The sequence below is a fragment of the Siphateles boraxobius genome, unplaced genomic scaffold (assembly GCF_051911475.1).
Source record: "Siphateles boraxobius isolate OS27281-9 unplaced genomic scaffold, OSU_SipBor_1 29, whole genome shotgun sequence".
In the NCBI taxonomy this organism is placed as follows: domain Eukaryota; kingdom Metazoa; phylum Chordata; class Actinopteri; order Cypriniformes; family Leuciscidae; genus Siphateles; species Siphateles boraxobius.
The window spans coordinates 10,546,903-10,571,329 of NW_027508908.1; the positions used below are offsets into that span (position 1 = coordinate 10,546,903).

At 37.8% G+C, this 24,427-nt stretch overlaps 5 protein-coding genes across 7 annotated transcripts; 2 read left to right on the forward strand and 3 right to left on the reverse strand.

The window, feature by feature from the left end:
- Positions 1-128: 128 nt before the first annotated feature.
- tmem109 (transmembrane protein 109) lies at positions 129-2,502 on the reverse strand. 2 transcript variants are annotated; one of them, XM_077246525.1, is made up of 4 exons: positions 2,383-2,502; positions 1,978-2,135; positions 1,198-1,300; positions 129-1,111 (listed from the first exon to the last, which is right to left on the reverse strand). In XM_077246525.1, the coding sequence occupies exons 1-4, from the start codon at positions 2,402-2,404 to the stop codon at positions 756-758; spliced, it is 639 nt and encodes a 212-aa protein (XP_077102640.1). In that variant the 5' UTR covers positions 2,405-2,502; the 3' UTR covers positions 129-755. The 2 variants fall into 2 exon arrangements, with proteins under 2 accessions (XP_077102640.1, XP_077102639.1); XM_077246524.1 differs by lacking the exon at positions 2,383-2,502 and having other exon boundaries at positions 1,978-2,283.
- Positions 2,503-2,770: 268 nt separating this feature from the next.
- Positions 2,771-7,879, reverse strand: LOC143753798 (L-asparaginase-like). Its single transcript, XM_077246554.1, has 7 exons — positions 7,749-7,879; positions 7,083-7,225; positions 4,120-4,215; positions 3,851-4,011; positions 3,511-3,594; positions 3,220-3,382; positions 2,771-3,074 (listed from the first exon to the last, which is right to left on the reverse strand). Exons 2-7 carry the CDS (start codon positions 7,215-7,217, stop codon positions 2,931-2,933), a joined length of 783 nt encoding a protein of 260 aa, XP_077102669.1. The 5' UTR covers positions 7,218-7,225; positions 7,749-7,879; the 3' UTR covers positions 2,771-2,930.
- Positions 7,880-8,947: 1,068 nt separating this feature from the next.
- tmem176 (transmembrane protein 176) lies at positions 8,948-12,056 on the reverse strand. Its single transcript, XM_077246562.1, has 7 exons — positions 11,927-12,056; positions 11,645-11,771; positions 10,423-10,533; positions 10,220-10,276; positions 9,862-10,008; positions 9,636-9,752; positions 8,948-9,259 (listed from the first exon to the last, which is right to left on the reverse strand). The coding sequence occupies exons 2-7, from the start codon at positions 11,768-11,770 to the stop codon at positions 9,233-9,235; spliced, it is 585 nt and encodes a 194-aa protein (XP_077102677.1). The 5' UTR covers position 11,771; positions 11,927-12,056; the 3' UTR covers positions 8,948-9,232.
- Positions 11,658-14,379, forward strand: LOC143753804 (uncharacterized). Of its 2 annotated transcripts, none has more exons than XM_077246564.1 (6): positions 11,658-11,783; positions 12,774-12,892; positions 13,047-13,157; positions 13,487-13,543; positions 13,630-13,770; positions 13,886-14,379. In XM_077246564.1, the coding sequence occupies exons 2-6, from the start codon at positions 12,806-12,808 to the stop codon at positions 13,991-13,993; spliced, it is 504 nt and encodes a 167-aa protein (XP_077102679.1). In that variant the 5' UTR covers positions 11,658-11,783; positions 12,774-12,805; the 3' UTR covers positions 13,994-14,379. The 2 variants fall into 2 exon arrangements, with proteins under 2 accessions (XP_077102679.1, XP_077102678.1); XM_077246563.1 differs by lacking the exon at positions 11,658-11,783 and adding an exon at positions 12,094-12,235.
- A 171-nt stretch (positions 14,380-14,550) lies between these two features.
- Positions 14,551-24,016, forward strand: vps37c (VPS37C subunit of ESCRT-I). Its single transcript, XM_077246561.1, has 5 exons — positions 14,551-15,277; positions 15,721-15,829; positions 17,612-17,783; positions 20,240-20,322; positions 21,624-24,016. Exons 2-5 carry the CDS (start codon positions 15,737-15,739, stop codon positions 22,248-22,250), a joined length of 975 nt encoding a protein of 324 aa, XP_077102676.1. The 5' UTR covers positions 14,551-15,277; positions 15,721-15,736; the 3' UTR covers positions 22,251-24,016.
- The last annotated feature ends 411 nt before the right edge of the window (positions 24,017-24,427 follow it).

Consider the following 24,427-nt stretch of genomic DNA (forward strand, 5'->3'; position numbering starts at 1 on the left):
TTGAGCAGAAGATTTGCTTCTGGTTCAGATTAAACGCAGAGACCAATTTTTCAGTTTGTGATTTCTAACTTTAGGGATTCATTTCAGGCTTTTTCTTCTCCTAACGAGCCATAGAAAAATGTAGTGGATTGTTCTCATGGAGAATTCATTTATTGGACAGGTTTTGTTAACAAATGTATTATAATGAACTGATTAAATACATTTTGTAATGCCCTGTCCATCATAGCCATGAATATTTTACAAAGCAACAAAAACAAAATTATTTAAATGCATTGTGAAGATATTTTGCAGTTCTGTTTCTTAAAAGCCCCAGACACTGTAAAATAAACTTTTCTCTGTGTTTGCACATTCAGTATTTTTTAACAATTAAACCCCTTAAGGCCAATTCACACCACACAGACAAACACTTGCCCCCGTCTGCGTTGGTAAGGGTTTGTTTTCACCTGACCGCACATGTTCAATCAGTGTTTTGAGATGCATCGAAATCCAACGGGCAACTTTTTTTTTGATGTTTGTCTGTGGGATCTTAATTGGCCTTTAAATGCCAGATCCAGTTGTGCTGTGGGCCCAGTTTACTTGAGAATTAATAATCTTTTAACTAACTCTTGAAATATGAATGCACCCATTAATGCAAGTTTAGACAAACAAAACACACTTGTGGTTGTATTGCAGGGAGTACCAAGTCACAATAACAAGCTGAATTCTATCCTTGGATGGAAATTAAAGTTACATCTGGTCTGGTGAGGGTTTCCATATCACTCCGTTTTGCTTTTCTCCATCTCTCTTAGTCGTCTCTCCAGCATTTTGATTTTGTTTTCGAGGTGCGTATCTGGCTTTGCAGATGTTGCTCCTATTCCTAACAGGACACAAACACACGCCAGGCCTGCTAATCTCATCGCTGTGGTTTCTGCAGAGGCTCCAGTGTCACTGAGAATCAATCCAAACATGCCAATGGCAAAGGTGACCTTCAGCAGCCACAGAGCCTGCCTCACAGCACCGACAACCAAGCGCAGGATGAAGGATATTATCATGTAGGCCACAACAGCCAGAAGGGCCCACTGAGTGAGAAAAATCACTCCCTCCGGAGTAACTTTTTGGAAAGGTAGCTTGGCTAGATAGACACATGGACAAATGTACATGTTAGCATGTGCTTTGGTTTAAATACATTTTAAGAAAAGATTTTTGTTGTACAATTACCGTCAATTCCCGCTGATTCCAAGATTTCTGTGGCATACTGGATGATCATGTTAAGAGCTGATGCCACTGCATCTGATAGCCACTTCACACCGCTTTGTAGAAACTGGTGCCCATAAATAAAATACAATATGTAAATGTTTTTCTAAAAAATAACAACTCCACAAAACAGCACAAAGTCATCCAAAAAGCATCATTATGTAGTAATACAGTAGCCCTGGAAAAGTATTTGGACACTTCTCTTAAAATTGTACTAATTTCACAACATTAGAAAAATATCAAACCATATTTCCAAAGCAAATGAAGCAAAAGTTCTGCTTTTCTCAGAGCTAACCTCACCTTTCTTAACCACTTTGAACTGATGTCAAAAAGCTGGTGTCAAAGCCATTTTACTGATATTTTAGTTCACCTCAAGTTCACACAGGTGGTTTATCAAAGTAACCCCAGGTTTTCATCACATTACCAAACCCATGTGAAACGGATAACATTAGGTCTGGTTTGACCTGGTTTGATCACCGGAAGGTTTGCAAATATTACATTTATTGATTTGCTTTTGAAAACTAATAAACTTATTTTTGTCAAATGCTTCGCTTTTCCACCCAAATAAAATAATAATAAATAAATAATTGCATACTTTAGTTCTCATATACCCAGCATTATTCATTTTACATTCTGTTTATGAACTAGCCTAGATAGAAAGAGAGATAAGTTAGATACCAAAAAGCATTTACAATATGGAAAATTCTGTTATAAAAGACGGATATTTCCACAATATCAGCTCACCTTGAGACACAGATTGACTCTCTTTTCGCCGACTGTAGAGACTAGGCAACTGTGTGCTTCCTCCAACAAACTTGTGATGATGGACCGTACATTTAGCAGGGGACCAGATTGCTTGTCCCATTCGAAAGAATGACACAATGGTATCAACTGATATGAAACTGAAAGTATAAGTGTTGTAAAATATAAACACCGACCCATTTTAAAAAGGTTACGTTAACTAGCCTACGCTTTAACAACGCGTGAGGAAAATGTTCTTCTCACACGACGTGTTAAAGACACAACTGGAAAACAACTGAACTGGCAACACAGTGTCCTACACAGAAAGACTCAAGAAAGACGCTGAATTCAGGCGTCTAAGATTTGGGTGTGCTTTTTTCCATATTAGAGTCAGATAAATGTTCTTACAAAGGATGCCAGCTCTATCCATCAATAATAAACTTGAGGTTTACTAAAGTAATCCATGAAGCGTTTATTTTCCTCGAGCAAATGCCTGCTTCCTCTTCCCTTCCTCCTGGAAGGCGGAGCAACTCTGCCGCCTACCGATGACTAAAGAGACTGTACGGTTTACACATCATCCAGAAAAAAACGACACTTAAATTGATCCCATATGAGAATTGTGAAAGAGTAAGACTATTCTTAACTACGATTATAACTCTCACAACCATGTTTAGCCTTTGTTGTATAAAATTAAAAATGTTTTATAAATTTACTAACTGAGCAGTGCACGTACCTTAAATTGTGAAAAACATAAATAGTAAAACACTATAAGCCAACATAATGACACACACTGGTATTGTCATAGATTTATTATTATTATTTATTTATTTTTCCTCCTACAAATACAATACAGCAGACTTAGAGAAAGATACAAATTCACAAAAAAAGATTAACTAAAAAGGTTTCTGATAAAATACTTATTTTTTTATCTATTATTGTTATTATTATAAACTTTTTTATATGTGTGAATGTTCTGCCTTAAACAGCAGATAGGCCTGTTTGGTGGGGCAACGCATTGTGAAAAAAGGCTCAAAAAGAGCCATGATCGTTGTGTCATTTTGAGCATTATCCATGGCTGTCTGACCCCACACATCTCTCTCCTGGAGAAATAGGGAGAAAGAGTAAATCCAAACGCTTATCTACTGTCAGTATGTTTAATATTAAATTGCTTTTTTTTTAAATAAACATTTACCATTAACCACCTCATCCTTCTCTAATATTGTCCAATAAGAAAGTAGTTCATACCAGTGGTGTGGCTCCAAATCCCAGTAGTCTGCCGATCATAGATTTATCTCCCAGATAAACCGCCTCATGCATTACAGTGCGTTCATTATAGTCTTTAGTGTCCATGTCAACTCCTGATAGAAACCAAGCATACAGCAGAGGGTAATCTCTGTTTTGTACCGCTCTGTTGAGTGAGAGGTTAAACAAAAATAAGCTCATTGACTCATAAAATAATATTAATGAGAAACATGCATTGTGCTGTAAAATGTTGTGTGACATTTATGTGTGAGATGCTACATGGTAAATGCTTACTGGATCATTTCCATGGCAATTCTCACAGTCCGTAGTCGAACAGTGACTCCTTTTAGGCTCAGGAGTTTAACAGCATGACACTGCCTAAAAGAAACACCAATACAGCTACAGTGACATGTTTGAGCTGAGCATGTACAAATGATTAATTTATGCCCCCATATGTTAGTTTGATATAAGAAATATATCACCCCTACAGCGGTCTATAAAGCCAGACAGAGCGAACACTAAATGGTGATAGATTAAATAAAAGTTGACGTAATACTAGTCAAAAATGTCAGCTGAATTAACTAATCATTGCAGTTCTAGTCTACAACCCATTTCAGATCACATGTGTATGTACCTGTTTTTAATGGCCATGTACATTGGGCAGTTCCCAAAGCGGTTCTTGTGATGAGGAGATGCCCCCTTTGACAGCAAGAAATTAATCATCTCTAAATTCCCCAACTCACATGCTGTATGAAGGGGCGTAAATTCGTCATAGGTTTCACAACTGGCATCCATCTTAAGAGGTTTAAAAAAATATATAAATCACTTTAGGTATGAAATAGGTAGGAATTCAAAATGTTTGCAGTCCACATTTTTAGTTTAGGAAATGTGAAGTTTAGTAACCTTCTCTAGGAGGACTTGTAGTGAGATGAAATCGTTGTTTTCCACAGCTCGGCAAGCAAAAGAAGGAATGATTCTGTCAACGAGCGATTTCCTTATCTGAGAGATAGCAAGGTATAAACTCAAGCCTATGAACATTAATAAGTTGCATGTAAAGCCTAACTTTACATGCTATTACTGAAAAGGTGAAATTGTTCTAAATTTGTTTAAAAATAAAGTCAGGCTGGAATTCCTAATGAGGAAATTTAGGAGCAACTCCTTACAAATAGGGGCATGTCGCTCTTAATTTTAGGACTTGTCATCTTTTAACATTGTCATCTAAGAGTAATTCACTTATTTAATGCTAAAAGTAGCTCCTTAACCTAGAACAGCTTAAAAGTCCCCGTGCAGAGAAACTCAGAAAATATCCAAAGTATGCCTGCTGTTTTCAATGAGCGTTGCAACTGAGTAAATATATTGGAATATTACAATGACATCAACCTTTAAAAAAGGAATCACATGTATCGTAAAGGTGTTTTCATAGTTTTAAACAGTCAGTCCAGTTTGACTTTCTTTCTCTTATCTTTTGTGCTTCTGTATTTTCCATTCTTCTGTATTCTGAATACAGAAGCCAATTTACCTATCCACAAAATGACACACTTTTTACCAGCAAACGCACATATTCTACTTTCCTTCTCTCCACTTTCAGAGGCAGAAGTCTCTAAACTCCTCCTTTCCAATAACCCTACCACCTGTCCGCTTGATCCTATTCCCACTAATCTACTTCAAGCCATTTCTTCCTCAGTTGTACCCACACTCAAGCACATCATAAACACCTCTCTTCACACTGGTACATTTCCCACATCTTTTTACTAGCTCGGGTAACCCCCCTGCTTAAGAAACCCACTCTAAATCTAGCACATCTGGAAAATTACAGACCGGTATCCCTTCTTCCATTCGTTGCAAAAACACTTGAAATAGTTGTTTTCAACCAGATCTTTTCCTTTCTTACACAGAACAACCTCTTGTACAACAATCAGTCTGGTTTCAAAAGCGGACACTCAACTGAGACTGCCCTGCTCTCAGTAATTGAAGCTCTGACACTGGCAAGAGCAGCTTCCAAATCCTCAGTTCTCATCCTGCAGGATCTGTCTGCTGCCTTTGACACAGTTAGATCCTCCTGTCAATCCTAAAGAGGAAGGGCATCTCGAGAACCGCACTCCAATGGTACAAATCTTACCTCTCAGGTAGGTCCTTTAGGGCGTCATAGAGGGGTGAGGTGTCTAAGACCCAACATCTAGCTACTTGGGTGCCTCAGGGCTCAGTGCTGGGACCACTTCTCTTTTCCATCTACATGACATCACTAGGATCTGTGATTCAGAAACATGGCTTTTCCTATCACTGCTACGCTGATGACACACAACTCTACCTCTCATTCCAGCCTGACGATCCGACGGTAGCTGCTCGTATCTCAGCCTGCGTGACAGTCATTTCTGGCTGGATGAAGGACCACCACCTTCAACTAAACCTTACAAAGACAGAGCTTCTTGTGGTCCCGGCCAACTCAACGCTTCATCACAACTTCTCCATTCAGCTAGGCTCATCATCCATTACTCCATCAAGGTCAGCCAGGATCCTTGGGGTGCTAGAACTGCCCGGTTGTGTAGATTTGCCTTGCACAACATTAGGAGGATCAGGCCCTTCCTATCAGAGCATGCTACACAACTTCTTGTCCAAGCGCTTGTTCTATCCAGACTGGACTATTGTAATGCTCTCCTGGGTGGTCTTCCAGCCTGCACCGTCAAACCTCTGCAACTGATCCAAATGCTGCAGCCAGAGTGGTCTTTAATGAGCTGAAGAGGGCACACGTCACTCCTCTCCTCACAAAATTGCACTGGTTGCCACTGCCAGTTGCCACTCGCATTAAATTCAAATCACTGACATTTGCCTACAAAACAACAACCACTGGCTCTGCTCCCTTTCACCTAAACTCATTACTTCAGACTTATGTGCCATCCAGAAACGTGCGCTCTGCAAGCGAATGTCGTCTTGTGGTACCATCTCAAAGAGGCACAAAATCTCTTTCTCTGACCTTTACCATGACTGTTCAACTGGTGGAATGATCTGCCGAACTCAACCAGAGCTGCTGAGTCCGTAGCCACTTTCAAGAAACTGCTGAAGACGCATCTCTTTCGGCAGCACTTGATAATACTACCACTTTCTCTTCTATTCTCTTCTATTTTTATTTATTAAAAAAAGGACTGCGTTAGATTAAACTGAGAGGGGTCATAGCACTTACATATTGTTGTCCTACTGTTAGTTTGACTGCTTCTATTGTTCTCATTTGAAAGTCGCTTTGGATAAAAGCGTCTGCTAAATGTAAATCCATCATGATGACGTTCTATACAGATATATATCGTGAACGTGTATATACACACATAATGTATATGTGTAAAAAATGGTGATTGCATTTGATATAATTATATATTTCTCTCTTTATTTCTCCTTCCCACTGTCTGCCTGCAACACTGCTGTGTGCAATTTCAAAAATTTACATCATCCATAGCAATGAGGTCAACTCCGTCTCTAATTATATTAGGAGTTCCTTGGTAAAAATTGCTTTTAAGAGTTTTGTGAATAGGTTTTCTAAATAGGAGTGCTAAAACTCCTAGCTAGGAACTCGTAGGAGGGGATGATACACAGGGCAACTTTTTGGGGAATGTTGCCGTCAACCGGCAACCAGATGAGACACAGGGCCCATGACCGATCTAAATTATTCAGATAGAAATGTATTTCCCATTTTCAATGAGAAAGTACCCAACCAACAATAGGTTGGCAAGATTGCCCAGCAACATTGCCCAAAAAGTTGCCCTGTGTATCATCACCTTTAGTGGTAAAATAAAATTCTTTGTTAATATGCCCCCCCCCCCCTAAGTTTCCAAACTATGAAGTAATTGGATACTGTATGCAAGTGAGTCTGTTCATGCCTCTACACTTTTGCCATGTAGCCACTGAAGTTTCAGCACTTTGCCCAGTCTTTGCAAGAACTTTTTGTCTCGGACCACCACTCCATCAATGATGATGGGTCTAAAGATGTCATCCCCCTTAGCTGATCTCTGCATCACATAAACTATGAGAGGGAAAGAAAGGAAAATGAATTGTTACTTTTAACATGAAAACACTAGAAACACTGTCATGCTCACAGGAAACAAAATCAATGATTTACTTTTTTTAAATCACATCCTTAATTTGTCTTTGATTCTACGGGCAAAACAAGCACATGTCAATGGGCTTCAAAGAGCATTCTTGCACCAACTAAGTTACTCGAATGTTTCGATATAAGCTAACTTTACACCTAACGTTACCTAACAGCACATCAACACGCTAAGACAGTGGTCTCAAACTCAGTTCCCGGAGGGCCACTGCCCTGCAGAGTCTAGCTCCAGCCCTAATTAAACACCCCTGGCCCAGCAAAACAAGCTCTCCAGAATTGCTAGAAACTGCTTTTGAGCTGGTTGGAGCTGAACTCTGCAGGACAGTGGCCGCAGGAGCGGAGTTTGAGACCACTTCACTGAGTAGGCCTAATGTTTTATAACGTTTTATCTTGCCCTTCGTTTTATACAAATTAACTTGCCCTGTAACGAGAAACAAACCTTAAATCTAGTAGAAACTGATGTGTAATATTCTGCCAAAAAATTGCTTATTTCAGGGAGGTCGGCTACGCTACGCCGTCTGTTGTTAGCAACGAATTCTGGCTGCTGCGGGGAACAGCTCATGAATATTTAATAGATATAGCGCGTTTAGTCCACGCCCACACCAAGGAAAAACAATCCAAAAATCCAAAGTCTCCGTTGACTTTGTTATTTGTGGAGTTGCCTCCTTGTCATTTCTGATTTATAAATTATAACAAAAAACAAAACAATGTCTAAAAGCTGCTATGAGACAGGGTGTAGGCTACAGCAAACAAGCTAAAAAAAACCTAAAAAAAAAACAGAAATAAGTTTTTATAAGCTGTGGACCCCAAAAAACGAGCGATAAGGACACAAAAATGGATAGGCTTTTTTTATTTATCTATTATTATTATTATTTTCAAAAGTGGATAGGCTGCTACAGGCAATTGAGAAGAGCGCAACGTGTCATATTATTCGGAGAGGAACGTTACACGGCGACAGCGATAGCACTTACAGAAATATGTATAAAACTGACATTTGGATATTTTACTTACCAGTGAAAAAATGTTTAGGCTACTGCATACGTGTGTATTTTTAGTACATAAGATTGTCAGGATTCCATAATGTATCCATTCTTCCAGATGATCACTGATTCACGTCTTATTGCTTGATAGCTTCTAAACATTATTTTTTATAAATCAATTTATTTATTTACTTTTCCCTTTGACTATTTCGTGTGGCAATTTTTTTTCCTGGAAGTTGGCAATTCTATAGCTTTAAAATCAGTCTAACAACTCGGAAGTATCACATAACGAGCGAACCATAAGCTAATTATCTTATGGCCACATAACACGTCTTGTTATGTGACTGACGAATTACCCTGAACAGAAACGGTCTTGTTTTCTAGCAACTTAGCAAACATTTAGTCTACATTTAATCATTTAGCAGACGCTTTTATCCAAAGCGACGTGACAAGTCCCAGCTAGTCTAGCACAGTAGGCCTACACGTAGCAATGTTTATATATATATATTATTATATATATATAATTATGTTAATGGTTCAAGTGTCGACGAAAAGATGCATCATTAGCCATTTCTTGAAAATTGCTCAGTTGTTCGCAGGTGGAGAAGCTGAAATGATCAGAATTGTAAATTGTAAAATAAAACAACAAAATATTACCTTTAAACTTGAAATGTAACTTTAATTAAAAAAAACATATGTATACGTTTATATTGATGATATTAGATAAAAAAAATATACAATTCACTTTCAATTCATTTTCACTTAAAATACAACAACATTTCAGTGCATTGCATTCTTGCACAGCATTACATTAGTTAAGCAAAACCATGTATGAAGTGGATAGGTTAGTTTAAGGACCTCTGATTAAAATCCAAAAATGTGATGATGGGTACAACTGTCATACATGGGGGTAAAAAATGTCATACATGGGATGATCAGCATCCTAAGCAGGACGCCATTCACCCAGGGTCTGAGAGAAAGAGAGAGGAGAAAAATCAATACGGTGCATATTAGCAAATCACCTTTAAAACACATTGAATATGATCCTAAATGTTCTTAAAATATAACTCAACATTTCATAGTGTTTGAAGTTTATTGTTTCCATATTACACTTTTTTCCTAATGTAATTCTGAATAGAAGTGCAGGAAAGAATACTAGTTTTCATGCTCACTTTGCCAAAACACTATGAAAACAAAACATTTGACATCAAATCCGATCAAGACTAAAGCTTTGTTTTTCTTTGGAATAAATCATTCAATCGCAAGTTCATATGAATTTTAGACAATACAAAATCAATAATATAAAATATTTAAAAATAAATAAATAAATAATTATTTTCTCTTACCGCATAGAGCGTAAAGCTCCTCCTCTGATTATACAGTATAGCTGTGAAAGCAGAGGACAGTGCTGTCTGGACAATATTGACCACTGAGATGGTTATCTTCACTCCTGAGCTGAATCTCTGTTTTGAAGAAAGAGTACTTACTACAATATACAACTGTTTACTTGTCTGTACATGATTAATATAATATAATAGAACTTTCACATATGAGGGTATATGAGATACATACAGTGGCATAATACTGTTGGTCACACAACTGGTCTGATCCCCAATGGCATTTGGTTGCCGGATTGGAAGCAATGTCAACATAGTATAGGATAAGAGCAATAACTGAGATGATTATGGTCACAACAGAGACTGCCAAGCAAGCAGAGACCTAAAGACAAGAGCAACTTTAATCACTTTTGTCTTTTTCATACCTGTAAGTGAATTGGAATTTGGAAGTAGAAACTTTTACACAGAACGTGACTGCTTTTGTGAAGCCTTTGTATTTAATTATTGGTCATGACTGAATTACATTATAATACACAAACTCTATATGCTGTATGATATTTAGTTAGTCTGTCCTGTTGTAAGTTCAAACTCACTGTCTTCACGGTGGGAATTTTTTCCACTGCTATTGCAGCTGTGCCTGAAATGACAAACTGTTAGAAAAAAAAAAAGGGACACAAAGAATAAAGTTTAGTGATAGGTCCATGGTTGGTGGATATGCAGTATATTGTACATTTCACTGAATACTTTGTCATCACCTTAATCCATTATATAACTATCCTAGGCTTATTTAATTTACCATAAGGCCACTCCACCATGGCACACCAAAGTTAAGTATCATTGTGGTCTCAGTAGAAAGCAGAGGTATAGAATAGGAGATGATCAGCAATCCTATTACTATCTGAGAGACCTATGAGAGACAGAAAAAAGCAAGAAAAATGTCTCAGTAAGAAATTTGTGCATCTCAAAGTAATATTTATATATATGGGATTATATGGTACTGAGTACAGTGCCTCAAACTGATTGAAATTTCATCTCAACTGAATTATATTACAAAAACTTAGTTTTTGTAATATAATTCAGTTGAGATGAAATTTCAATCAGTTTGAGCTGCTATTAAGTTTTTGAATGTGTAATTTTTCTAAAATTATTTTAAACCAAAATGTTCTTTCTTCTATACTTCTCATATGTTAGCAAATCTTTCACATTTAACCCTCTGGCGCTCTTTAGTCATTTTTGACCAGAAAACTTGGGAAAGGTTTTGGCATTTGCTATGTGCAATAAATCAATCAATAAATAAACCAATCAATCATGGACATGATTGGAAGTCTGTGCTTTATATATTCATGATTGAGTCTGTGCTCAAACAGTGCATAAATGGATTACAACTAATGCATACATGTATAACTCAGTACCATATAATCCCATAAAAATACAAAATATTAAATTAAAAACATTATTAAACTAAAATGTAGTAAAACAATTTAATAGAAATAAGAATAAGAATAATAAAGAAATTGGTCATTTTTGACCACCACAGACCACACAAGAGCACCAGAGGATTAAGCAATAGGGTGAGTTGTCATGCCAAATTGTGTAATCCTTTTAGTTCATAATACAGAATGGTCTCCAGTGCCTTAGTGCTTTAAAAAAATTACATCATCTATTAAAAAAATATTAAGGACACCATTTTTTTGTTCATTAAACCTGGAATAGGGTATTGACCAATCAGATGCCAAGACAGGAATTATCTGTTTTATTATGCTACATGGACTATTTGTAGTTTTTATTTTGTATTTTCTTTAACATATGATACTTGTATGGTCTGATTTAAAATGGTAAAAATGGACAGGGGGCAAGAACTCCTGACAGCCATGAAACTCATGAAATTTTCACTACACGTCCCTTTTCCCTCAATTTTCTTCCCAAAGAAAAACTATAGCCTATGCCAGAACACGTCCTGCAATAATCTGTGCGGAGCACTTTAAAATTAATGAAGGCATAACACGACGTTCACTCACCCCGAATATTTTGGGCTGCCCCTTCTCGATGCTGTCCCGCAGAGCTTTTTGTTTGTCTTCCAGCTTTTCCTCTACCCGACTTGGGCCAGTATTCACTGACAGGTCCGTCGTCACAGTCAAAGTCATCCTTCGTTTTCAAGTAAGTTAAGTTTGCAACAAGGGATAACAAATACGACAACTTTAAAGTTACAGTTGAGTAATGTCAGCACCACAAACTCGGAGCGAATGTTCACGCAGAGCAGAATTCTAATTTCCACATGAATGAGTGAGATATAGGCTGACCTAAAAAGTCTGCAAGGATTCTGCTCGAGTCGATTCTTTGAGCTGTTTGTAGTGTGCAGGCAGGACCCTTTTCTTCTCCTGTTAGGCAAACTCGTCTATGCGCAATGATTCCAAATAAAAGATCTGCGCTTCTACAAAAAGAGTCAGACCCTCCCGAGCGTTTTTTTATGCAAGCATCACAACGAAAGGGGGTCTGTCCAGCCCCCATCTCCCCATAGGAGCTTTTAGTAAGTGTTTTCGATCACTTCATGAACAGCTCTGTTCCTCTCTGCCACGAGCTTACTAGGATTCACAGAAACTACATTCGAGGTGAGTCGGTCGTATATATTATTTCAGTGGACATCACATTTTAATTAGACAGTTATCAACAAGCATAGGCTACTATATATCCATTAGTGTATTTTAGGGTGATGCTTGAAACTAAGAAAGTTCTCTTGAAGTGTGCAATGGTTTGCAGAGGTTATCATGCCTATTTGTGATTTTATGCTACAAATAAACAAAAAAGGAAAGAGCTGTTTTGGACATCTGTGCAGTCCAGCCCTTTGAAGGAAATTAATGTAGTGCAGTGAAGTTCTCTTTTTTTAACCCTAAACCTCTTCCACTGCAGTGCTGTTGAGTAATCAGAATTGTATCAAGCTGTGCTGCTCTCCAGCCACATTTTCTGTATTATATCCGCCCACTTCCGCTCCTCACTAAGATGTTTTTCTCCTACAGCAGCTGTGTTCCCGCAAAACGTTCCTTTAATCCAGGGGGATCATGTTTGATACTGACTCTCTCGCTGTTATTTCAGACTGTAGGGAGCCATTATAATCGTTGAACTGAACTTTGAAATGTTCCTATTTTTCAGTACCTCGGTTGATTTTTATCTGACTGTTCAAGATGTCAAGCACTCAAACGCAGTCTGCGGACTCGGATCCTCCCAAATTCCATCGTCTGTTCAAGTTTCATGACCCTGAAGTGGTGGCAGTAAGTGGATGTGGGCCAATTTTTTTGTCATTAAGGAAGACCTTAATCATCGTAGTCATTGTAACAGTTTTCTTTGCGATGTTTTTGTTGTTGAATATTTGTTTGATTTTTTTTTCTCTCACCATATGTTTTCCATATGTTTCCCCCTCTCTAGGTTATGGCGATATTACTAGGTTTGTTTCAGCTCCTCCTGACTATACCAACTTACAGCGCCAGCATTGATATGAAATATATGTTTGTGTGCCCCCTCTGTATAGGTTCTGTGGTATGTTTATTTTATAATTAAGATACAGTTATGTTTTGAATGATTGTCATAGACTTATGATTTGCCAAAATGAACAAACACAAAATATATAAAATGAGCATACACAAAATAAACATTTACACACACACACACACACACACACACACACACACACACACACACACACACACACACACACACACACACACACACACACACACACACACACACACACACACACACACACACACTGTATATAACATCAAGACCTTTTCTTCTGTCAGCTTTAATGTACAATGACAATCCAACCTTTTCTTTTAATTCTGATGTTTTTCTTCTTCTCCAATTAGTCTGTGATTACTGGGTCCTTTGGAATGGCATCTGAAAGAACTCCTAGGAAACCACTGGTAAATTCAAGTAACTAGAGCTTTTTTGGATGTGAATTATTCCAACATTCACATTAATAAGCAATTATTTGTTTTTCCCCTATAAGCTAAACATCTGTCTGTTCTTTGGTATTGCTTCCCTGGTGGGGACACTGATTGGTCTTGTTCTGTATTGTTATGCTGCAAGCACCCCCCTAGTCCTCCCTCCTTGCTCACGTGATTCTGGTTGTCCAGAAGAGGTTTTTCAAGTAAGTTCAAATTATTGATTTATTATGCATCACATTGTACTGTTATGTTTTTGCTAAATATAAATTTCAAAATGTTACCATAAACTCATAAAATGTTCTCTTTTTGTTTTGACAGAGTTTTTACAAAGCGATCTCTGGGCAGCTGTTGTTTTATGATATTGGAGCTTTGGTTCTTCATTGTTTCCTAACATTTTCTGCATTTAAAGGTCTAAGTAAACACTGAGATCATGTTATACACCACACACTTCTCTTTGTTCATTTACGTATGAGCAATTTTAATTAGCAGACTGCTCTAAAACATTATCACTGCTATTGTCCTTGTGTTTTTTTTCTTCTTAAAAATGTGAATTTACAATATTGTCACGTACAAAATACAGATTTGGAAGTTTTTTTGTGAAACTGGCGACAGTTGCTTGCTACACTCTGTTTCTAACCCACAATTGCTTGGCTACCATAACTTTTTAAGTAAAAATAATGTGTTGCCATTATTACAAACGGCAATGATGGTCTTTTGCTAATGAAACTCTGAAAACTCATTCAAACTCACTCAAAAAAAAAGTCCAGTTTTACAGTGCCTGTAATTACAAGCAATAAAATTATTTTCTACTATAGGTGTCTCTTAAGTGCTTCTATATGTAAATATGCAAAACAATTATAATAATTATATATATAGGCCTATATATATATATATATATAAACTCGGTGGAGATACTAGGACCAACCCTACTGCCATGTCACATCACATATGGAACATTCCCGTCACATCGGGGTTTCCCTTTCAGTCAGCTAGGACCACACCATGTAATGTCAAAGATAGGGGAGCATAGTGGTATTTTCACGGGAACATGCGAATGCCTTTCAATAGTATACATTATAAAACCTTTATATAGTAATTTAAGCCATACTCTAAAACTGTATGCGAAATTCCAGACAAGAAAGGTAAATTGCGTTTTAAGGTATTTTAAACTTATCTCACTTCCCTAGACAAAATCGACAATGGTCTCATCCAAAGATGGCCGAGATATCCGTCAACCAGAAGTGAAACTTTCCCTTAAGAATAGGAATATACACCGTGAATTAATCTTTATTTGCAATGTTTTGTTCGAAATGACATCGATGTTGTTTTACCGGAGAAATCTTATTATGTCTTTCTGAGTTGTAATTTCGTCCGACGCAGTTTTGTATTGAATAACAACCCGCCTTGCCCAACAGCTCTCTTTTTAGTGAGCTAAGTTAGCCGTCCAGCTAACCGCGGGGAGATTCCAGTCTCCAGGAATAATTTCGCGAACATATATCTACTCTGCTGCGCTAAATAACGCGTGACACCTCGTACCGATACTGGCTTGGGCGTGTTTCTCGCAGATAGCTGGTTTGACACTGAAGACGCTCGCGAGGTAGTTGTCAGTCTCAACGCTTCCGTCTACATCTTGACGTCACTCGCTTCCAATTAAGTTTGATGTTTTTCCATGAGCATCCTGCGGAGAGGACTTTGATTTGCTTGTACCTGGTAAGTATTGAGATATTCTTTGAGATATAACAAGCAGTAAGAGTTAATCTTAGTTTCAATAGCATAATTCTTCGCCATACTTTTAGTCAACTGTTACATTGTTTGAATGACAGATGACTGCCATTGGTGGTCCAGATTACCTATCAGTCGTGGTTTCATATCCAAATTACACTTACCAAGTATTCACTCCTAGCATTGGTTAACTTAAAAGGATCGTTTACCCAAAAATGAAAATTCTGCCAACATTTAACGTTATGCTGCTCGTTTCAAACCTGTATGACTCTTCTGTGGAACACAATAAATGAGATGTCACTGCTATTGACATATATTATATTATGATGATATATTATGATGAATATGATGATATATTATGAATATGATGAGCTGTAATGTAGTAAGTCAATTATTAGTACAGCTTAGTAAACTTTACTGTTGATTTTCAGCTGTCCTAGCAAATCAATGGAGAAGCTTCAAGACCTCAGCCAGTCCGAGTTGCAGAATTTGCTGGACAACTCGGAGCGGGTGGAGTCTATGGCACTGGAGTCTGATGAGGTAAGATGATGATGGATGTTTGTTACATGAATAGTATACCCAAAACTGAAAGTTTTCTTCTGTCATTATTTACTCCCCTTCATGTTGTTCCAAACCCATATCATTTTCCTTCCTCTGTGGAACACAAAAGGAGATGTTATAGTAAGGGCGTTCATGCTCCTCTTTTCCATGCACCATATTCCACGTTTTTTTGTTGTTGTTAGAACAAGTAGTGACTAGTCCAACAGACCAAAGTCTTATCTACTAAAATTTTTCATTGTCTGCCGCTCAAATCTAAAGTTTGCAGATTAATGTTTGTTTTTTAAATGGTGATAGATTAAAAGTCCTTGCATCTTTAACCTCAAACCTACTGTTACACATTAGTATGCATAATATTTGACTGTACATGAACATAAAAGATATGTCAGAGCATTGGCAGAGGAGAATATTTTTTGTGAATGACAGGTTTACTTGCATTATGAATGTGAGGTATATGTTGTACAAGATGTTGTATAACGATATGTTGTATAAGATTAAGTACAGAGACTTTGAACAGTCTCAAATGAAACTCTACATTGGATTGATGTTTTTGGCCCTGTAAGTGATCAGTGCTGCATTCCCCAAAAAGCATTGAAAGCCTAAGTAGATTGTAGCGATCACTGGAGCCAGTGGTTTCAACGTTGCGCTTACATAAAAAAAAATTCTTCAAAGTTGTAAATAAAGATTATTGGAGTATGTTTTACAAGAAAATAATATTTCATTTATTTCCAAATTAAATTTTTTATGTTTACTTCAATGTAATTATTTTGCATTTCATAGTAATTATAAAAATATTCCTTTGAAATAGTTTACAAATTAACTAGCCATTTCCGAGTGAAAATTGTTTCTACACCAATTTTTTGTGTGATACTTTTGGTAAATGCGGCACTGAAGGTCCAAAAAGTGCTATTTGGAATGTCATAACTTTTATTTGAACAGCACCATTTCTATGACATACAATAATAGTCTGTGGTCTGATTAACTTGCTTGTATTAATAAGGCTGTAAATAAACTTTTCTAGACATGTTATTTTTAATTTACACTGCACAATTAATGCTGCATCCATGTGCTATCGGAATGACATGAATGCCCTCTCAAATTGTATTTACTACTGGGAAACTGAGATAATTTTATACCCAAGTTGAGCATGCCATAATCTTTTAACATGGCAGAGAGGAGAATGATTGCTACGGTGACAGCTATTTTTTTATTCGTTTTAACAGCTACATCGCTTTGTAGATAAAGTAGTGCATATTTACATTTATGAATAATCATCTGCACAGAAAAATAGCCTGTATTTGACCGAAATTCTAAAATTGTCAGCAAGCTGACTATCTAGATAGCGTGGCAAATGGCTGCCAACGAATGGGACACCAAACATAATTTTGTTTTTAATAAGGTTCCCCCAATAAATAGGCAAGAATAAACCTGGTGTCCTCCATGATTCCTGTTCTTTCCGACAACAAAGCACTTGAGCACGACAAGCTTGTAATCACAGCTTAAAAAATGGGAAGTAGGAAATTTCAGATAGCACGTGAAGGCAGCATAAAACATCACATTGAATTGTTTCATATCCACTCTTCTCGGTAATCTCATCATAACTTAATAAAGAAATGACCACTTGTCTCCTTCGCTCCAACAGCCATCATTAAGTAAACGTCCCAGTCGTGACAGCCCTGCTGAAGATATATTGTCCTTGTGGACTTCATAATTCCTGTAGCATTGTAGTTTTTGTCATGTGTCCCTATCTTTCTTCTCTTTCAGATTCAGAACATTCAGCTGGAGAGGGAAATGGCTCTGGCTGCCAACCGCAGTCTGGCCGAGCAAAACCTGGACATGAAGCCCCGCCTTGAAAAAGAGAGAGGGCGACTGGTTGAGAAATACACTGAGCTGGAGGAAGTGAGGGAGAAATACAAACAGCACTGTGTCCTGAGAGGTAAGAGAAAAGAGGGATTGATTTGGGTTGCGAAAGTTTCAACCCAAAGGTTGAAAGGTTTCAAAGAGACTGTAGGAATGAATGCGGGGTAAATTGATGTAAAATGAAGGGGGTGAGAAATTGATTGTTTTTAGAGCAGGTTTTCTGAAACCAAGATGGAGAAGTGAGTAGTTTTGCACTGAGCAGAAATTACTCATGTTGGTAATGTGGATTTGTATTTTCCTAATTACAACAGGAACCATTTGGGATTATCATGAAAAATAAATAATTAGAACATATTATAAACTGCATAGCCTTTTTTTTATAAAGATAAAATTATCGAACCAACCAACATCTTCAGATTTCTTTTTATATAGTAACATTAATTTTATTCGCAAGACTCAAGTTTTTGTCATATTTTTATACCTTAGTTCATTTTAATCTTTTTCCTTTTCTTCTGTTTTTGTTATACAAGTTTCTTTTCAGCTGTAACTAAAAAGTGTATATCTTAAAGTCTTAATGTTCTGCCATTGGCAAGTTTTTAAATGAAAATTAAAACATCAAGCGAAATTGAGTTTAATCGTTCTGAACAAAAGCGCTTATTGGAAATAACTATTAACCTGTAACCACGTTATTGTATCATTCTATTTAATATTTTAATTTGGCAGTCAACTAATAATGAATTTAAATTCTACGGGTTATGCAAACGAGTCGTTGACGCATCCAACGTGAGTGAAATGCCCCTGCTCTGCTGTCAAGTTATCATAGGTAAGTCGCTAGCATTATCTTTGGGATCTCAGGAGTTTTTCCGAGGATATGTCGCCAACCGTTAAAGTATTAAGAAAAGTAATGGCAGGTAATATCGTCGTGTGTGTTTTGAAACCAGCAAAAATTGCAGGTTAGTGTAGAACTGCTACTATTCAGGAATAATGTAGGCCTGTCTCTTTTTAAATAATTAAACACCATGTTGTCAAAGTTAGTATTATGGCACTTGCACGTGTGTCATTATATTATTGACATTTTCCCCAAATCAAGCTCAAATTGAGTTACGAGTTTTTTTTAACAATGAATATCTGAGATATGTGTTTTGTCAGACATTAATGGCCACATCCGAGGCAGTAAGTTCAGCATTACGTTTTAACCAACTTGCAGGTTACAGTTTTGAAAACAGTTGCAAGTTTATTGTAACTATGTGAGCGCTTAGTTTCTTCTGTCATTTCATACATTTGGCCAAAATCGTGTGTTAAAATATGTATTTGACCAGTCGAACCACGAACGCCCTGCTACGAGCTGAACTGTGACTTGGAATCTCACAGTTCAGCTCTTAGCAGGGCGTTCGTGGTTCGACTGGTCGAGACTGTTTTCCAAAGATGGCTCCGCGATGGTACTGTCTTTATAAAGTATATTATTATTAAACTGTCTGTACACTTACAAAGTTCTCAGTGCTTCAGTTTGTATGTAGAGACCCTCATTAAGCTACCGTGTTAGTGTGGGGCTATTTTGAGCCTTGTTAGTGGTATTAACTAGCAATCTCTTTTTACTTATTATATGCCCCATATACTAGCGTTGAAAGCTAAACAGTTTTTAGAGATAAAACTCTTTACACTCGATTATCATGAAAACAAATCCCAGAGAACAGTTGACTCGGTACCAATGTGTTATTACACCCCAGGTTCATTTTGCGCCGGAGTTCTCCTTTAAGCCCTGATGGAATGGAAACTAATTTGAATATTCTGAAAGGGAAAGCTTAGGCATTGTGAAAAATAGAACGAGCTCATCAGAATGAACTTTTTGAAAGATTTCATTGTCAGCACTGCTTATTAGCTCAATGATTACGTGAAATTAAAATTACAGTGTTCTTTCGACTTTTGTTCATACTACAGTTAAACAGTTCATACTACAGCTAAGTGCACCGGCAGTTTTCACTGTAGTTTTGGGAACCCTGGAACCCTGATCTTTTGAACAGACACAGGAATTCTTACTGGGTTTCTAAATAGAGCTTTTTGTTCAGCCAGAAAATCTGGTATATCTTGTGCATGCGCTTGTCATTTAGTTCTAAGAGCTCGTTTTGTTCAGGCACTTATTCTCCTCCTCCTTTTTTGCATCTGTGACATTACATCACACAGTAGCTATGTGTGGGGCTGGCCTCTTTCTTCTCTGTAGTCTCATTCTTCTTTCTTTCTCTGTTCATCCAATACTGCTTTTTCCTTTATTTAAAATTATTGCACATTTCTAGCCAACTGATTTGTTTGCATAACCGTTTTTCAGTCAACCTATTTATGTATTTGTTCCCTCTCACTTCTGTCTCTCTCTCTCTCTCTCTCTCTCTCTCTCTCTCTCTCTCTCTCTCTCTCTCTCTCTCTCTCTCTCTCTGCCTCTCTCTCTCTCTCTCTCTCTCTCTCTCTCTCTCTCTCTCTCTCTCTCTCTCTCTCTCTCTCTCTCTCTCTCTCTCTCTCTCTCTCTCTCTACCTTTGCAGACAGTATCATTGGGCAGGTGTCTCCGGAGGGGCTGTTGTCTCGTCTGCAGACAGAGGGCGCCAACACAGAGGCAGAATCAGAGGTGGGTCACCATCTTTTTTATGATTAACTTGTATTTTCTTTTGTAATTTTGATGTTGCTGCTGGTGAAACTGTCAGGGTTAAAAATTTGTGGATAAATTATATTTAAATACTAGCTTAAGTCTGGAAACCCTGATGCACTCATATAGTGTATTTTCATATACACTAACCATTCAAAAGTTTGGAAACACCAGGACATTTTTAGTTTTTTTTTCTTCTGTTCACCAGTGTAGCATTTAATTTAATCAAGATATAATCAAAATAGTAATATTGTAAATTATTATAACTAAAATGAATAAGAACCTAATTTATTATAATAAAAAATAACGTGTTAATATAAAGATATTTTAAAATGTAAAAGCCATCAATTCTGCTGCCAGTTGCATAAACATAGCCAATATGTTAAGACTTTCACTTTTTTGTGAAATTCGATGTAGTATGCACTCTAGGCGGCTAGGTGGCAATGTGAAGCACTGCCACACAACAACACCAATATCTGAGAATATTTTGTACAACTGCTGAAAAGACTCTTATACGTTTATCAGAGCTGCTAGGGCAACTTGAAGGTCCGACGTATGGAAATAATCCGACATGTTGGTTGTTATTTTCCTGTACTGGCGCATGTCGTAACGTAAACGCGTACGCGACGAGAGCCACCGTGAGATTTGCACAGATTTGCGTTTTTACCCTTTAGACGGGAACGCGACGGTGGAGCGTTTTTAAGATTTCCACTCTGGAGGGTGGTTTCACTTTTTTGCGTTTTTAAGCCCCCAAAATGCCGTCGCCGTGTAAACGAAAGGCATATCCGATAAAATATTTGTACGTTTTCACCCGGAATCGTTCTCGTGTAAACAGGGCTTTAAGTACTAGTAAGACCATCTAGTGGTTAGTCAAGATGCAATCAGTCTTACTTTTTAAGTTTCAAATTAGACCAATCTATGTTTTTATGTAACAACTGACTTAAAAATGTGATGACTGACTTAGCAGTTTATGCAACCGGAAGTAAACCTTGTTATGTAATCCTTAAAATAATTCTTTGATCTTAAATAATACAGTATATATTTTTAATTGAAAGTGTCATTTCATAATTCATCTAAGGTGAATAAAAGTTGCAATTTCTTTCAAAAATATAGTGGAAATTAGTGTTTCCAAACTTTTGAATGTAATATTCAAAATTTGAATATTTGTATTAGAAGTTTTATGAACTACCGACCTCCTAAGCATTACATAATGTTATAAATTTTAGATATTGTGTTACCAACCCCACAATGTGAGGATTTGAAAATCACTCAATCTCTTTCAGGTTCTAGCAGATGAGTTTCTGGAAGGTTCGATATCACTGGACTCCTTCCTGGAACGCTTCCTTTCCCTCCGCTCTCTCGCTCACACAAGACGAGTGCGCATTGAAAAGCTGCAAGAAATTCTCTGCCAAAAAAGCAAAGGGATAGGAGATGCTACAATGACATCACAACCCTGTGCCAATCAGGATGCTGGATCATCATCGCCGTGGCAACCACAGCAGCCTCAGCAGCAGCAGAGCTCCAAAATCAGTGCACCCTCCAATGCCTCCAGTTCTGCCCTCCCCTACTCCCCCTACCCCGTTGCTCCCCCTTCAGCCTCCACAGCGGGCACCACTAACCCTAGCACAGCGTTTCAGCCCTACCCCAGACAGGGTGCTCCCTTCCCACCATCGACAGGCTACTCCGCTCCCAGGCCTGCATTTGGTCCTCCCGCTTGCCCATACCCCACCCAAACCCCATTTCCTGCCCCACCGTTTGGGCAGTTTGGTCCCACGCCCGCCACCTACCCCACTCCATACCCATATGGAGGGTACAGCTACCCCACAGGCCCCCATGGGCCATCAACCCAATCACCCACAGCTAGACCGCTTTATAGGCCAGGTTTTGGGGTACCACAGCCATACTCCTGAGCCACTCTGTGTGTGTGTGTCTGTCTTTCTCTTTTTCTCATCATCCTCCCTCTCGTCTTTTTCCCTCCTTTCTCCTCCTGCTCTGCCTTTTCCCTACCCTCAGATTTGTGGTTTGAGTACCCATGTCACATCCTCTTCCTGTCTGAGGCTTATAAAGACACTTGAGATTGAGCGTGTGCTTGTTTCCCCCATGAAACTTCAGTCAGAGACTCTCAAACGGCTCAGTTTCTGTCCATTTTGAAGCATGTTTTCAAATCGGTTTGCAAAAACTCTGAAATATTATGTTCAATGACGAGATGCTTGTTTTTTTCTTCTGACGACATTGTGTTACAGCTCAGCCTTATTTGGCTGTTCTTTCCAAGCATTTTGTCAACATTCCACTGAGAAAAACACGCCACACTACATGGAAGCGTTACTTTAGCCGTAGTCTTATTCTCTTGTCTATATCAATACTTGTTGACAGCGTCAATCCAGAAAGCACAGCACCATTTTACATTCTATCACAGATGAAAACTCCTTAATAAAGCCTAGCTTATTCTTTATCATGAATAAATTGACAACTTCTATGTGTACTGATTTGAAATCCATATCAATGGGTGCAATGCGCCCTGTTATGGGTGCTTAGTGTATTAACGCACCAATCAATCACTCCCAACCCTCTCGATACCTCTTTTGCTCCCTCTTTTTTCTTTTACACCCTTCCACTCCATTTATTAGAAATACCGCTCGACACTGATCGGAAGGAATAGTCTCTAGTGAGGACAGTGTACTCAACAAATTAAACTAATATTAAAGGGAAAGCGGAGAACAAGGGATATTAATATAGACATATCTATCAGCTATAGCACAGGATTTGGTGGGGCAGGAGAAGCATAACATAGCACAGAGCATATGCAAAGAAAATAGGCGCTACATAACATGCTTACGTTAGTAAATATAGCATTCAACATCTACCGTTAAGGTAAAGAAAACCTTTTGTGGTAAAACTATGCAGACGAATGCGAGACTGCATATATTACACTTAAAATTTAGACACATTTGAGGCATTTGATGGTCTTGCACAGCCAGCCACCCTGTCTGTTTCAGAGAGGCATATTGCCATCAGAATCACAACGTGGTTCGGACTGGATTCGAATCAAGAGCGTTTACTCTAATTTTGTGGTTTGATTTGAGCCCATCTTCAGATTCTTCCTCATAAACACCTCCAAATACAAAAGTGTAGGCCTACCCGACAAAACGGCCCGTGCGTGTCTTTATGAGGTGTTATTTAGTTCTGTAAAAGCCCCACCTAACAGGTCCTTGTTGGTCATCCGTAGGACCATGTGAATCACACTAACACTCCACACTTACAGTCCCGAACTCTTTGGCAACAGATGCTGGGAGCGGGGGCCTTTGAACTCTCCACTTTAGAATAGGTGTGCGGGATGACTCTTTATTTTTGTACTTTAAAGCAATTCAAAACCAGAGGCATCCTCAATCAAGCCTCGGGTGGCTTTATCTAATTCATGAACTCAGTAATTAAGACTCAGGTTTGTAGCAAAACCCCCATGTTTAGGTTCCCTCCCCAGTACCTGGAGCGAGGGAGAGGGGTGATACGACACGAGGGTGAGAGGGGGAAAAATGGGATGAAAATTTTATTAGCACATTGATTTGCAGCATTAGAGGAAAGAGATTCTATTGCATTGGTTGTAATGACTGTAGCCTGTTAAAAGTGTATTTTTATTGTCCTTTTTTCGGGTGTGAATATTAAACTGAAGTTGGTCTGATTTCTGCGTTGATTGGAATTTCTGACTTTTCATTGTTATTAGTCGTTGTAGTTGTAAAAGTACAAAAGTTTGGGGAAAATAAATGAATGCTTTCATTCAGTGAGGTTGAATTAAAATGATTAAAAGTTCCACATTTTGAAGGTAAAGACATTTATAATGTTACAAAAGATTTATATATAAGATAAATGCTGCTCTTTTGAACGTTCTATTCTTCAAAGAATCCTGAATTTAAAAAAAATTAATTACAACCATTTTCAACATTGATAACAACAAGAAATGTTTCTTGAGCACCAATTCATCATATTAGAATGATTTCTCAAGCATCATGTGACATTGAAGACTGGAGTTATGATGCTGAAAATTCAGCTTTGCATCACATGAATAAATTACATTTGAAAATGAATTAGAAAA

Coding starts and splice junctions, on each gene's coding strand:
- LOC143753798 (XM_077246554.1), bottom strand. CDS start 7,217: ATGCAGAGATCAGCTAAGGGGGATGACATCTTTAGACCCATCATCATT. Junction 4,012..4,119: donor TACAAGTCCTCCTAGAGAAG/GTTACTAAACTT, acceptor AAACCTCTTAAG/ATGGATGCCAGTTGTGAAAC. Junction 3,595..3,850: donor TACATGGCCATTAAAAACAG/GTACATACACAT, acceptor TGTTTCTTTTAG/GCAGTGTCATGCTGTTAAAC.
- vps37c (XM_077246561.1), top strand. CDS start 15,737: ATGGAGAAGCTTCAAGACCTCAGCCAGTCCGAGTTGCAGAATTTGCTG. Junction 15,830..17,611: donor TGGCACTGGAGTCTGATGAG/GTAAGATGATGA, acceptor CTTCTCTTTCAG/ATTCAGAACATTCAGCTGGA. Junction 17,784..20,239: donor ACAGCACTGTGTCCTGAGAG/GTAAGAGAAAAG, acceptor CTACCTTTGCAG/ACAGTATCATTGGGCAGGTG.
- LOC143753804 (XM_077246564.1), top strand. CDS start 12,806: ATGTCAAGCACTCAAACGCAGTCTGCGGACTCGGATCCTCCCAAATTC. Junction 13,158..13,486: donor CCCTCTGTATAGGTTCTGTG/GTATGTTTATTT, acceptor TTCTCCAATTAG/TCTGTGATTACTGGGTCCTT. Junction 13,544..13,629: donor GAACTCCTAGGAAACCACTG/GTAAATTCAAGT, acceptor TTCCCCTATAAG/CTAAACATCTGTCTGTTCTT.
- tmem176 (XM_077246562.1), bottom strand. CDS start 11,770: ATGACTTTGACTGTGACGACGGACCTGTCAGTGAATACTGGCCCAAGT. Junction 10,534..11,644: donor GGCAGCCCAAAATATTCGGG/GTGAGTGAACGT, acceptor TGTCTCTCATAG/GTCTCTCAGATAGTAATAGG. Junction 9,260..9,635: donor GGAGCTTTACGCTCTATGCG/GTAAGAGAAAAT, acceptor TCTTTCTCTCAG/ACCCTGGGTGAATGGCGTCC.
- tmem109 (XM_077246524.1), bottom strand. CDS start 2,175: ATGGGTCGGTGTTTATATTTTACAACACTTATACTTTCAGTTTCATAT. Junction 1,301..1,977: donor GAGTCAATCTGTGTCTCAAG/GTGAGCTGATAT, acceptor TATGGGCACCAG/TTTCTACAAAGCGGTGTGAA. Junction 1,112..1,197: donor GGAATCAGCGGGAATTGACG/GTAATTGTACAA, acceptor GTGTCTATCTAG/CCAAGCTACCTTTCCAAAAA.